The sequence below is a fragment of the Staurois parvus genome, unplaced genomic scaffold (assembly GCF_062004578.1).
Source record: "Staurois parvus isolate SC_StPar_1 unplaced genomic scaffold, SC_StPar_1.0 ptg000122l, whole genome shotgun sequence".
NCBI classification, from domain to species: domain Eukaryota; kingdom Metazoa; phylum Chordata; class Amphibia; order Anura; family Ranidae; genus Staurois; species Staurois parvus.
Genome location: NW_028317918.1, coordinates 1019108 through 1033235, shown reverse-complemented (window position 1 = coordinate 1033235; position 14128 = coordinate 1019108). Strand labels below are relative to the sequence as shown.

Below are 14128 nucleotides of genomic sequence, written 5' to 3'. Positions count from 1 at the left end.
TTAATTTTATCATTGCTTATTAATTCAAATACAAGCAAACGTACAATAAAGTAATTAAACCACTAACAAAGTATGTGTCCTGAGAAGCACCACCTGTACAATTATCACAGAACCCAGGCTACGTAAATTAAAGTTTGAAAGGTACAATGATAACGTAGTACAGTAAGAAATATCTACAAACAATACAGATAGGTCAGACAGTAAGAAGGAATGGGGTCCGAAGCCCCCAAATATTATTACATTTTTTTCAGATAACCTCTAGTAGTAAAAGTTAGTTGGTATAATGAGACAGCTGCATTATTTCAGTTGTTTCCATTATAAGAGAGTTAGTGGAAAAGACCACTTCCAGGTTATCATTATAATTTTTTTTTGCATAGAAGTAAAATATTCACAACAGTTTTTAGCATAGGAGCAAACTGGGAGGTCCTTCACAAACCCCAACAGGCACACTTTAAGACATACAACATTTGGGAGACCCAGGCTGATTCAAGGAGGCTACATATTTGTGACCAAAACAGTTGTATCCAGAGGCACAACCATAAAAAGCATGGAAGAAGTCTGCATCCAGGCTACATTGACAAAAGCATGAAGAAAAAGCATATTCTGTCTAATTTTTAGCTTATACAAATGTTAAGAGTGTATAGTATGTCTGGTGGTACAGTTTAAGTTGTGTAAATCTAGCTCTAGATGAAATGACCAACATCATATGGGTTTTCTCAACCTCGTCTCAACCTTCCTCAGACAATTGAGGGTTAATTTCATGGCATTTGGATTGAATTTGGGGAGATAACAATTTAGCACTGAGAAGTTCCTAATACTATCGAGAAACCAATTTGAACTCATGAGATGACAGTAGGCATTTTTCCAAGGGGGTTTGTTGAAGTGACACTGTTGGGGAATTAAATTGGCTGTGGTTAGCCTGTACAAATGAAGATAAATGTTTCACAGGAACATTGAATTCTGCTTAAACTACAGATAAATCTTTTATTTTACCCTAATGAAACAGTTGATACAAGAATTTGAGGTCTTTGGAGGACCAAAATCCCACACTGGGTACTGTGAGGAATGTAAGGCACAAAGAATTACCCCAGATGGGGTTATTAAGGTCAGAGGCCCAGGTAATGGAATAATATACTTTAATATATCATAGAATCTTAAAGGTGGAATTTTTAATGGATGTACCCGATATGAACCCAGTAGTTTGCCGACAAATAGAATTATGTAGGGATTCAAGTGAAGACAAAATTGCTGCCTCTGTTGGTGTACAGGTGTTTTCATGGCTAAGTATGAGTCATTCATGTGGCAGAATTAGTTGAGCTGCGAGATAGTATAAATGGAAACGGAAACGTGAGGCCTGCCTGTTCAGCAAGTACCTGAAGAGCCATAAGGGAAAATCTGGGAGTTTTATTGTTCCATATGAATAAGGAGCAAATGGCATTTGTTTGATGTACTTTTGGGCTATAGTGCATTGTGAGTTTACTAAAATATAATAATATAGCTAGAAACAGTATCTTTATTTGGACGCACCTACCCATGGAATCCAAAGGCAAAGGCACCTATATTTTAAGTTTCTCCCGGAAGAGATCGAGGAGAGGTAGGAGATTGTTCTCAACACAGCGACAAATAGGGGTTTGAACAATAACACCTAAGTATTTAAATTGGTGCACAACTTGCAGATGTGCTATAGTCTCCATGTCTACAGGGAACATTAGGAATTTCTCAAATTTGAGGTTTAGTAAGTGAAATAGGAACTGATTTGCATAATCCACATAAATCCAGGTATCATCTGCATGAAGAGATATGCGTTACTCTAGTGAGTTTATTTTGATGCCCTTTATAGCCATCAAACTGTGGAGTAGTGGTGCAAGTGACTCCATAGCTAAAGAAAATAGTGTAGGTGATAGCGGGCAGCCCTGCTGTATACCTCGATCAATATTTATTGGTTCAGACATACTGGTATTGACCCTGATTTGTGCCCAAGGGGGAGTGTACAATAGAGTCACCCATTTTAGGAAGTTGGGGCCAAGTCCGAATAAGAGGATGACAAAAAGAAGGTGGGGCCACTAACATTGTTGAAGGCTCTGTGGGTGTCTATGGAGATAACGGCCTAGCCTTCAGGGGGTGTCAGTAAGGATGTTGTAAGTTAGTAACTAGTCTTCATATATTCATGGACCTCTTAGGTACAAATTCTACCGGGTCAGAATCTATCAAACCCCCTATAATTATTTTTTTTTTAAGTCTCAAGGTCAAGGCTTTTGATAGGATTTTCACATCGGTTATAAATGAGTGAGATAGGGTGATACAATTCAAACACTGTGGGGTCCTTTCCTGGTTTTATTATATTATCAGAGCCTCTCTCATTGAATTTGGGAGTATCCAAGTATCATAATCTAATCTGGAAGATTTATTAGGGGTGAGAGTAGAGATCGCGTCCCTAATTTCTACTATAGTCAACGGGGCTTTGGTCATTGAGTATTGGCTGTGGAAAGTCAACAGCAGAAAAATATAATTCAAGTTCAGCTTCTGAGTAACAGTGGATGCATATTAATTAGTATAAAAGAATACTGTTAGGGAAGGCTTGCCCATAACATGCAGTAGATGGAGTTTCCAGATGCATACATATGCGCATGCCGTCAACTAGTAGGGCAGATTGGCACAGACCAGGTACGTGACAGTACCAAACAGCCATGTCTGAGCCAGAAGAGGATCCTCTCCAATGAATGAGATCTGTCAGCATCTTGCAGCCCTCATGCAAGCAGTTAAGACCCTAATGGAGAAGTATGTTCTTCTAAAAGAACGTGTACAGTCCCTGGCCACATCGGCGACCACCTCTGCTTCCACCTCTTCAACAGCTGCTGCTCAAACTGAGACTCCTGACAGCCCTGCAGTTATGATGCTACCCCCTGAACCTTGAGTTCTGACACCTGAAAGGTTCTCCAGTGACCAGAGTAAGTTCAGAGCATTTCGCAATGCATGTGAACTCTACTTTACTCTGCAGCCAAAGACTTTTTCCTTGGAATCTACTAAGGTGGGGTTCATCATTTCCTTAATCCAAGGTGAACCCCAGACCTGGGCTTATCAATTACTAAAGGAAAATAACACACACCTGAATACCATGTCCTCTTTCTTCGATGCTATGGTTAAGATGTTTGCTGACCTGCAGCAGACTGCCACTGTCAAGGCAGCTCTCCATGCACTCCAGCAAGGCCAAAGTGCGGTCGAGGACTATGTTATCGACCTTAGACGCTGGACTGTGGATACTAGCTTGAATGACTCAGCCCTGCAACATCAATTCCGCTACAGTCTTTCAGAGGGTCTCAAGGATGAACTACACTCACCAGCCACTTTTTTAGGTACACCTGTTCAATTGCTTGGTAAAACAAATTGCTAATCAGCCAGTCACATGAAAGCAACTCAATGCCTTTAGGCATCTAGACGTGGTGAAGACGACTTGCTTAAGTTCAAACCGAACATCAGAATGGGAAAGAAAGGGGATTTAAGTGACTTTGAATGTGGCATGGTTTCTGCCAGATGGGCTGGTCTGAGTATTTAAAAAACTGCTGATCTAATAGGATTTTCACGCACAACCATCTCTAGGGTTTACAGAGAATGGTCCAAAAAAAAGAAAATATCCAGTGAGCGGCAGCTGTGTGGAGGAAAATGCCTTGTTGAGGTCAGAGGAGAATGGGCAGACTGGTTGCTGCAACATTTAGATGGTAGGGGAAGAATTTGGTGTAAACAACATGAAAGCATGGATCCATCCTGCCTTGTATCAACAGTTCAGGCTAGTGGTGGTGGTGTAAGTGTGTGGAGGATATTTTCTTAGCATTAGCAAGGCATACTTAATAAAGTGGCTGGTGAGTGTAGCTTGGGCCGGTGTGACAAGTTCTTAGGAAGCTTTAATTGCACTACAGATCCAGACTAATCGTCGCCTATGTGAACACAGATTGGAAGGATTCACGTAGCAGTCCCATCCTGTATGGATGATGTCTAAGATTCCAGTTTATCCTAGCCCAACACATGGGAATTCTGATACATCTGCACCAGAGGCGCATGAACCCATGCAACATGGCCTGATACGTCCATCATTAACCTCAGAAGAACAATCTCTGTCTATATTGTGTGGGGGGGTTGGTCACTATGTGTACACCTGCCTAGCTAAGATGCGTAAGTGTTTTTCCATCTCTTCGGCAAATCAGTCACCTTTGTCTGCAGCTCAGCTCATATAGCTCTTCCCATTTCCTTCCAGGAGGAGTCATATTGGTGACTGCAGGTATTGATTCAGTATGTTGCAGTTGTTTCATCGATCTGTCGTTTGCAGTACATTCTGGTTCAGACTAAAGAACAAGGACTTACTGTATTCCTGGCTGATAGGTCTTGCATAAAATCAGGACTTGTGACTAAAGTGACCCCACCATTACTGACAATCACATCCACCAACCGTCGGGAACTATTACACTTGGAAACAATCTCTTCACTTTTGTTCCCAGGAACACTGCATGTCAGGATCATCTCTGCGAACCTGCCACTTTACTGTGTATGGACCGGGTGTTGAACTATGCCAAGCAGTACCAGAGTACCTGGGCATTTTCAGTAAACAGGGGGGGCAGATACTCTTCCCCCAAACAGGTCTTATGGTTGTCCCATTGAGCTCCTTCCTGGGGCTGAAATTCCCTTCGGACACATATTTCCCTTGTCAGAACGTGAACTAGGAACGCTGAAGGAATATATCCACAAATTCTTCAGAAGGGATTAATGCATCCTTCTATCTCACTGGTCAGTGTGAAGATATTTTTTGTGGGGAAAAATGTGTGGACTATCGTGACTTGAACAAAATCACAGTAAAGAACCCCTATCCCCTTCCCTTAATACCTGAACTTTTCCAAAGACTTAGATCTGCAGCTATTTTCACAAAATTGGACTTGAGGGGGCCTATAATTTGGTCCGGATGGCGACAAGTGGAAGACTGCATCTTGTACTCGATTTGGCCTTTTTAAGTACTCGGTCATGCCATTCGGGCTATGCAATGCACCAGCCACATTCCAGGACTACATTCATTACATTTTCAGAGACTTCCTAAATATCTTTGTCATTGCCTATCTGGACAGTCTCTGTATAACTTGAAATATACTGGGGACATGTTAAAAATGTTATATGCTAACTTCGCCATCATGGACTTTATGCCAAGCCTGAAAAATGTGAGTTTGTGCAGCGGACTATTCAGTTTCTGGGCTTGATCATTTCAACTAACAGAATTGAGATGGATCTGCAGAAGGTTTCTTCAATACTGGACTGGTCAGCTCCCACAGATAAAAAGGGAATTCAACGGTTACCACAAGTTCATCAAGAATTTCTCAGCCATTTTCACACCCATTACACAACTCACTAAGCAGGGTAATCGATTCCGCTGGACTGCTTAGGCACAAGCTGCTTTTGAGACTTCATAGAAGCTATTTACCGCTGCTCCTGTTCTGAGTCACCCAGATTCCAAGCTACCTTATATTCTAGAAGTAGATACATCAGAAAATGCAGTTGAGGCTGTCTTGTCTCAGAGCAAGGCCTCAAGGACTTGATCCATTCAGTAGCATTCTACTAGTGGAAACTTACCTCAGGAGAAAGGAATCATAATATGGGGGATCGGGAGCTCCCCCACATCATGATTAAAGAAGCTCCGGAGGAGTGCAGATATCTGCTGGAAGGAGCAGCTCACTCGATACTACAGACCATAAGTGCCTCGAATATTTAAAAACTGCAAAACGCCTGAAGCCATGCCAAGCTCGATGGGCACTCTTTTTCTCAAGGTTCACTTTCCACATCACTACAGACCCAGGTAAAGAATGTCAAGCCTGGTGCTTTATCACATATGTTTGATGATCCTAGAGACACACTGGTACCAGACACTATCTTGCCAGCAGGGAACTTTCTGTTGTTACAGACTGACCTCTTGTCACAGTCAAGGCAAGCTTCTGCAGGTTCTCCCCAGTCCTCCTGGGGTCACCTTGCAGGGGAAAGATGGATTGTTATAAAAAGATGAACACATTTTTGTGCCAGAAAATGTTTGGGTTGTCGTCCTGAGGTTCTGTCAAGATCATCCCTTGGCAGGCCACTTAGGGATTCACAAGATTTCTGAACAGGTGCAATGCACATTCTGGTGGCCTGGTGGGTAAAAGAGATCTCAACCTTCAACTTTCTCATAAACAATGGCAAAAAATCTGCATTTGAGCACACATCCTATGTGAGTACTCAGATTCAAGAATCAGCCTACAAGTTACTGTCTCACTGCTACGGAACACCTGAGCAGTTTAAGAGGATTTTTCTATGTGTGCTGGTGTTCTGGGTCTGAGAAGGGTTTGTTTCCACACCATGGACCCAGGGAATTATCTCTTACATGATTCCCCGGAATTCTATTTATTGTCTGAAAAACTGTGTCAACTGATTTCTAAAATGGTGCAAAATCCCTCACTCTATTACGCCAGATACCTTAATCCCCTACTTCATTTTCTCAATGGAAACACAGGATTGGCAGGGTAGCCCAAATGGAGGAAGCCAGAGCAATTTTAATTGATACTCTATACCAGTACAGACATATATACTCTGGCTCCACTATAGGCAGCAGCTGCCATGAAAATATATTTTCGTAGACGGCTTCCTTTCCCTGACCTTGGCCCTAGCTGCCCCCCATATCACCTCTTATCTCAGCATTGCTGATTTGACACAGTACATTTAATTTTAACCCCGCAAGTGCCCCCCCCCCCCACACACAAACACATACAGAGTTCTGTTTATAAGGGAGGATTTTTAGTTCCTCTCCAACCACACATTTCTTTCAACAATTTTCCCTTTCTTGCTCCCAACATTATTGTTTCTAAATACACCAGTAAACACATTTCTGATATTATGGCACTGCCTAATTGGCCTAAACCTAGCAACTACTACTACTTTACTCCCAATCACCTATAGCTGTTTAAACTAATTCCCACATATGTAGGTGTGACAACCCCTGTTCACATTTTCTGTTCTTCTAAATGTCCAAAATGTTTACAACATTTTGTGAATTGTGACTTTGCCATACCACTCCTGGATCACTTTGAAACACAATGTGATCTGTTTCTTTTGCTTTGCTGTGTCAAAAGCATTCTATAAGGTTGTTCAGGTCCTCTCTCAATCTTGATAAATACAGTTACAAATAGAGAATAACTGGGTGTTTTAACAATCTGTGATGATAGAAATACATAAGGAACCAATGTTGCCCTCTTTCTGAAAAAGCTATGTGTCTTGCTGTCATGCTTCCCTATGGCTTCAAAAATCTCGTAATAACGGACTCTGAACAAGAATGGAGCAAGTGAAGTCAAAATGAACCCAGAACTCCTGGTGTGCATGCTTCTTGTGGTAAGTCTGAATATGCTGAAGCCATAAGATATGCTTACTTGTTTTGGTAATTCTGAACATGCTGAAGCCACAAGATAAGCAAACAACTAGTATTTTAAGAAGCAGGATAGCTTACACACTTTTTCATAGCAGGCTGCCTTTAAAGTGATAAGGTTGTACTGTTATAATGCATGGTTAGTACACATAAGACTGTTTTGTGGTCTGTTTAGCATTAACATTGCCTTTCCAACAAGCCAAAGAGATACTAGTTGGATGCTTACTCTGCTCGTGCTACATTTCTCCATTTTGGTTTGCAGTGTTTCAAGCCACTCTGGTTTTCGGTAGAACTGCATGAGTCAGGGCTTGTCTTGTTCAGATGGCAATCTTTTGCCAATGTAAGCAAAGCATATTTACTGGGATGGCAGTCAGGTAAAAACAAGTGAAGATCCACATCTCCTCCCTAAAATAAAATAATAATTGTAAATTCAGCAATTTATACAAAGTCAAAGCAGCCTACAATGATTTTCACCTTATGGCTGCCTTTTGTTTTCTGTAAGTATCTAGAAATAAATTTAGATCATACAAGTAAAAAATATAAAAGCATGCAGAATGTACCCAAGTTGATAGATCAACTTGGGTACAACCAGCCTGTCAGGTTTTACATCTGATTTTTTGCTAGCGGCTATTGTACCATCGTCCCCGCCAGAAGAACACAATAGCTCCGCGGGAGGGATTCCCCTATCAACAAGGACTGTGGTTGCAGGAAAGAATATTGCACCATCTATGGCCAGCTTTATTCCCTACCATGTTATCATCAGCACCTAGCAGCCTATAAAGAAAGAGTATGCAGACTAACAATGAACTTCCCTTATTTGGTCTCTGTCAGTCTGTTAAATATACCATCAAAAGGGTTTTTCAATATGCTGTAATTTGTTCAGTATGTGCAAAAAAAAAACGTGTCTGCTGACAACTTCCTATGCTCTCGGTCTGTGTTGACTTCTTGTTAGGTAAATTTTTCCTAGTTTTCCCCATGACTCGAGAACTCCATCCTTTGTTATGGTTAAAGGGAGAGGGGAAGATTTCCTCAGTCCTTTCCCATTTTGAAATTAAAAACTACATAAGGGTGAGCAAGTATTGACACAACAAGGGGAAGGAAGTGTGTTACTGGTAGTATCACCAGGTGAAAATAAATGGGGAAAAAATAATAAATAATGCGATCACTATGTCTAAGGTCTGGTGAGCTGCAATACATCAAATGTTTGTTTTTGGTGTTAGCTACACCCCACAAACAGATACCGCCTAAAACTTACACATAAAATTAAGGTACATAATGAGCATAAAAGCATGCTAGTAATTTTGAAAATTAAAGATATGAAACCAGCTGTCAAACATTGTATACACATAATCAATACATAAACATTACAGAACAGCTTTGTTTTCAAAAAGAGCAAGTTTTTCTGCTCAAATGACACATAGGGCAACATATCCAATAACAAACAGCATCATTTATCGTGGAGTCTACAAAGACTCTGTGTGGTAATACCATTTAGTTTATCAGTTTCCCGTATAGAACTAAGAGAATGAAAATAATAAGCACATTGGTAGAAATTAAACACATGTCCATTATATCAAATAAGACAAAAAAAACACTACTTGGCATTGGACTGTATAGTTCTATTAAAACAGCAATTATACTGTCCTCTTGTGATTGGAAGTCCAGTAAGGAAGACCAGAGCAAAGAATGTTCAGTCACAACTTGGAACAATAAAATAAAGAAAATGACACTTACTTTAAGTGAAAACCTGGTATTACATGTACTTGGTACAAAATCCGTAAATGGCAGTGCAAAATCAATGTTTAATGTTTCTCCACAGGCAGCAAGATATACTAAAAGAACAAAATAGTGCATGAAATGAAAGGTAAAAAAAAATCCATACAAAAGGTTTCTAGTGCTTAAAAACAAAAAAATAATAGCTTTGGAAAAAAATTATTCTACGTGTACTATAACGGCTATTGTTTGTTATTGATTTAACATGGATAAAACAAAATCTTAAACAAACTGCAAACATAGGTACAATTTTCCTGGCAGTGCAGACAATTATACTAAGTCAGCAGCACATGATGAGAACTAACTGTTTTACAACAACATTTAATGCCTTTTTGGTTTTCATACAATCAGCATATATTTATTGTCTATGCAGTGTCAACAATATTTGTCTCCCCGTTTTTATTTTCTACTGTCATAGCACAATGAATAGCAGTGAAAATAGACCACAAAGTGATTTCAATTATTACATTTAAAAAAATAAATAAATAACTGACCGCATAAATATACACCCCTTTCAAGTTTGGATTTAATAGATGCCCATGTGACAGCATTACTGCCTTGAGTCTGTGTGGAAAGTTTGTTTTCAGCTTTGCGCATCTGGAAAAATCTGGAAACAATTTTTTCCAATTCCCATTTGCAAACCTGATCTGGTTGTGAAAGGTTGCCTGACCATTGGAAGCGAACAGCCTACAGATGCAATATACCCATTGGAGTGAGACCGGGACTCTAACTTGGTCATTCAAGGACAATAATGGGCAGCACAGTGGCTAAATGGTTAGCACTTCCGCCTGGCAGTACTAGGGTCGTCAGTTCGAATCCCAACCACGGCACCACCTGCATGTTCTCCCTGTGCCTGCGTGGGTTTCCTCCGGGTACTCCGGTTTCCTCCCACACTCCAAAGACATGCTGGTAGGTTAATTGGATCCTGTCTAAATTGGCCTTACTGTGTGTATGTATAAATGTGAGATAGGGACCTTAGATTGTATGCCCCTTGAGGGTTAGGGACTGATGTGAATGTACAATATATATGTAAAGCTCTGTGTAAATTAATGGCGCTATATAAGTACCTGAAATAAATAATAAATAAAATAACATTTTTACTTTTATGCCGTTTCTGAGTACTTTTGGATTCATGGGGTAATTTTCTTGCTGGACGATGTTTAGACTTCTTCCTTTGTTTAGACCGTTAGATTTTCCACCAGAAATTCCCTGTATTTTGCTGAATTCACTCTGCCCTTCTGCAACTTTCTGCAGAGAAACATCCCTATGCTATAATGCTTCCACCACCATTCATCATGGTGGGGGGTGTTATTTTTGAAGGTCAAACAGCTCTCTTTTGGACTCATCGGACCATAGAACATTCTTAAAACTGCTTTCAGAAGCTTACAAATGCCTTCTGGCAAGCATGGAGAGCTTTTCTGTAGTCACTATCCCATAAAGCTGTGACTGGTGAAGCACCTAAGCAACAGCTGTATACAAAGTGTCGTCCATTTCACCAGTCTTTGAGACATATAACTCCTTACAGTTGATATATACAATTCCTTACAGTGGTCATATGGCCTCTCTCATCAATCTCTTCCTCAAATTATTCACTTTTGACATGTTCTTCTCAGAATTACAGCTGTGCCATACTTTTTCTAATGTAAAAGTGAAAAATTAATTCTGCGCGGCCTTCAGTTAAGTGTGCCACAATACATTAAATATGCAATATAATGTAGTGTGAGCTACTGTTGGCATGAAAGTTGGCATCAAAGTTCCCACAATATTAGTTATCAAGTTATTTTAACAGCTTTTGTGTTCCAGGACAAAGGCTTTCAAGGGTCTCACATGTCCCATGATCAAATGAAAATGACCGCCGTAGGGCTAGTTCATAGTGACGCCAATAAAATGTGCACCAGTAGATTGAATCAACACATGTCCTGAGACTAATGAAAAAGGGCCACTGTAATGTTATCCCTAATGACTTCAAAAATAGCCACCAACAGATTGGATTAACATACACTATATAAGGACTATCTTTCTGCCTTCTGTCTTACTCCTGAAGAAGTGATGTAACGCATAGGACGTGGCTGTAGGCAGACATGGACCGGAAGTGACGCACACGGAAGTGCGGTCTGTGGTTGTTTACTCCATATGTGATTTTAATGGAGTTTTTCGCAAGTTTAAACAGGTAAGTGAAATACGTTTAATAAAATACATGTATTGGAACATACTGCACTATTGGAGATCCCTCTGTTTCCCTTACATGAGTGAAGGAAATTTGATCCTAAGTGATTCTTAAAAGGGACCGGTCCTGTATTTGGGTCGAGAGACTGGGAGGAAGGAAGGATGGCAGCTAGTGGTCAGAAAGTGGTGGAGGATCAATAGAGTGAAGGAATTTCAGTGTATGAACCCTTACAAGCGCATTCAAGTTTATTGATGGTGAGAGTTCTGTGAGCACCAAGGTGGCACAAGCTGAACGAATGCACCACTTAAAGAGATGGTGATGGTGTTATGAGCACGCAAGAAAACATATGGAATTTTGAATGATATTCGATACAAAAATCTTGTTCACTGTAATAGCTTTAACCACATGGACTTATTAATACAGACATTATGCTATTTTATTATTTATACACATCGTTGTATGCGCTGTATTATTCACATCTGTGTTTTTTTTTATTCAGTTCTGATTTTATTTTATTTCATTTGTGGACATCCTTTTGATTGATTATCATATGCATTTTAACATTAGCAGCGCAGCATTAAGCATATTGTTTTTATATTTTTTCTAATACTCAATTACTTAGCTAATTGTACTCCAAGAGATATTCACCGATTCATGAATTTTATTGTATACATCCCCTGATTTGTGCTTCTCATTCACCTTTTCACAGAGTTGTACAGAGGGCTCCATTGCATAAGATATGCTATTCCTGTTCAACAAAGGACTTTATAGATAAATGTACGTTTATGGTACAATCACCGGTGATCTCCAGTTTACTTATGTAATTTTGTAAATTACTTGGTTGTACTGGTGCTGATATAGGCTACATGCACACAGGCACTATGGCCCATAGGCGCCAAATGCCAGTGTTTTGGGCACTCAGGTGGCACAGATGCAACTTCCAGACCTGCTATCAGCAGCCTGGAAAGTCTTATGACAAGCTGAAATATGCAGAGGCTGTAAGGTGTACTGAGCAGTACTTATGTTTAGGGTTGTATGCATTCAGGGACATATGACATGAACACAGAAATCATGCCTCTATGACATAAGTCCCTAAATGCATATGACTGGTACAGAGTTTTACTGTGGTGTAGCTCAGCCTGGAAAAAAAATCTGACAGGCTGCTAGCAGGGCTGAATGCTGCACTTGTGCATTCTGGAAAAACGCAAATGCGAGGATTGGACACTGACAGGCCAAACCATCCATGTGCATGAGATATAAGGTGTATCTTATTAAAGGTAATGTATTCTTATGCAGTCAATTTGGATTTTTTCATTGTATTATTTTGAAACTCTTTATAAAGGTCTGTTTTGACTTTAATATTTAGGCTTCTTTCACACCATACATGCAGAAAACTGATGGAAACTGACGTGGAGATTTCACTTGCAGAGACATCAGTTTACATGCAAGCTTCAATGAGTTTTATACACATTGCAGATTCCTGCATGTGATACTAGTGTTGTGGTGTCAACAAGTCACATAGAGAACAAATTATTTCATTGTGCCCTTGCAGGACAAGTGCAGAAAAACTAACGTCTCTGTACCATGGTGTGAACATGCCCTTAAGAGCACGTTTCTGTTGATCAAAAAAAAAAGTTAAATCCACTGTAGTTTACTGTTCTATGACAATAAAAACTCCGAAGGAGGTAACTACTTTTTTATAGGCACTGTAAAAGGAAAAGTATCTATTAGTTGTATTATCATGAAAAATGTCAAAGAACAGAACACTCTCCAAAGATATGTCAGTTTAACAGCTAAGGGCTTCTGCACACAGCACTGCATGCTGAAATGCTTAGTTTTAGCATGTGGGCTGCTGTTATGTTAGGTGCAGTGAGACTGCCGTGGTGTATGGAGTTCAACATTGAAGATTTTTTTCATTTTTCTTTTTTTCTAATCTTATTGGAAGTGGCACAAAGTAACAGTTCATTTGTGTCTCTGCAACACCTGCGGATCAGCGACTTGCCGGTACGTCACTGGACTTGGAGTGGTTATACTGGGATGATGCCTGCAGCTTTTTTTTTTTCAGACAGTGGTCAGCTTTCTTGTAAAGGCAATCCATGCGGTTAATCAGCTGCTGGATTGCTTTTACAAGTGGTGGAGGGGGTGCCCCCCCGCCGCCTTTCACGGCTCTTCCATCCCACCGGAACACCCAAGTGTGCAACCAACAGTTCTATCAGCTAACCATAGAGCTGATCAGGGATCAGAATGGCTCCGATCATCTCTATGACCTAAGAAACCTAAAGCGACAAGCATTTAGTCACTTCCAGTTTCATTGGTTGTAAACAAATCATTAGTGGCTTGAAAAAAGCATCAATTCCTACTAAGCTTTAAGGGCAGAAGAGAGATCTGGGATCTATTAGTAAAGAGGACCTGTCACTGCCTATTTCTATCACAGGGGATTCCCTGTGATATCAATAAAAGTGATACTAAAAAAATATTTAAAGGAACAGCGTAAAAAAGAAAATGTTTAGGCGCCCCATCCCCATGCTCGCGTGCAAAGGCAAATGCATGCATCAGTCTCGTACATATATGTAAACAGCAATTGAACCACACATGAGAGGTATCATCGTGAATGTCAGATCAAGAGCAATAATTCAAGCACCAGACCTCCTGTATAAATCTAAAGTGGTAACTTGCAAAAGGCTTTTTAAGTGTCAACTATGGATAATAACATAGTTTGACACTGTTGCACAGACATGCACAATTTTAAAGCGTGACATGTTTGG

At 40.1% G+C, this 14128-nt stretch overlaps 1 protein-coding gene across 11 annotated transcripts in view; it reads right to left on the bottom strand.

Annotated features, from left to right (window-relative positions):
• The window catches only part of BLTP1 (bridge-like lipid transfer protein family member 1), a 478785-nt gene that overhangs the window by 285506 nt on the left and 179151 nt on the right, over positions 1 to 14128 (bottom strand). For all 11 annotated transcript variants that reach the window (XM_089672161.1, XM_089672163.1, XM_089672166.1 and 8 more), the window contains exons 16-17: positions 9158 to 9255; positions 7650 to 7828 (exon numbers count right to left, since the gene is read on the bottom strand). In XM_089672161.1, coding sequence (XP_089528287.1) covers positions 7650 to 7828; positions 9158 to 9255 — 277 coding nt within the window. The remainder of the gene's footprint in view (positions 1 to 7649; positions 7829 to 9157; positions 9256 to 14128) is intronic.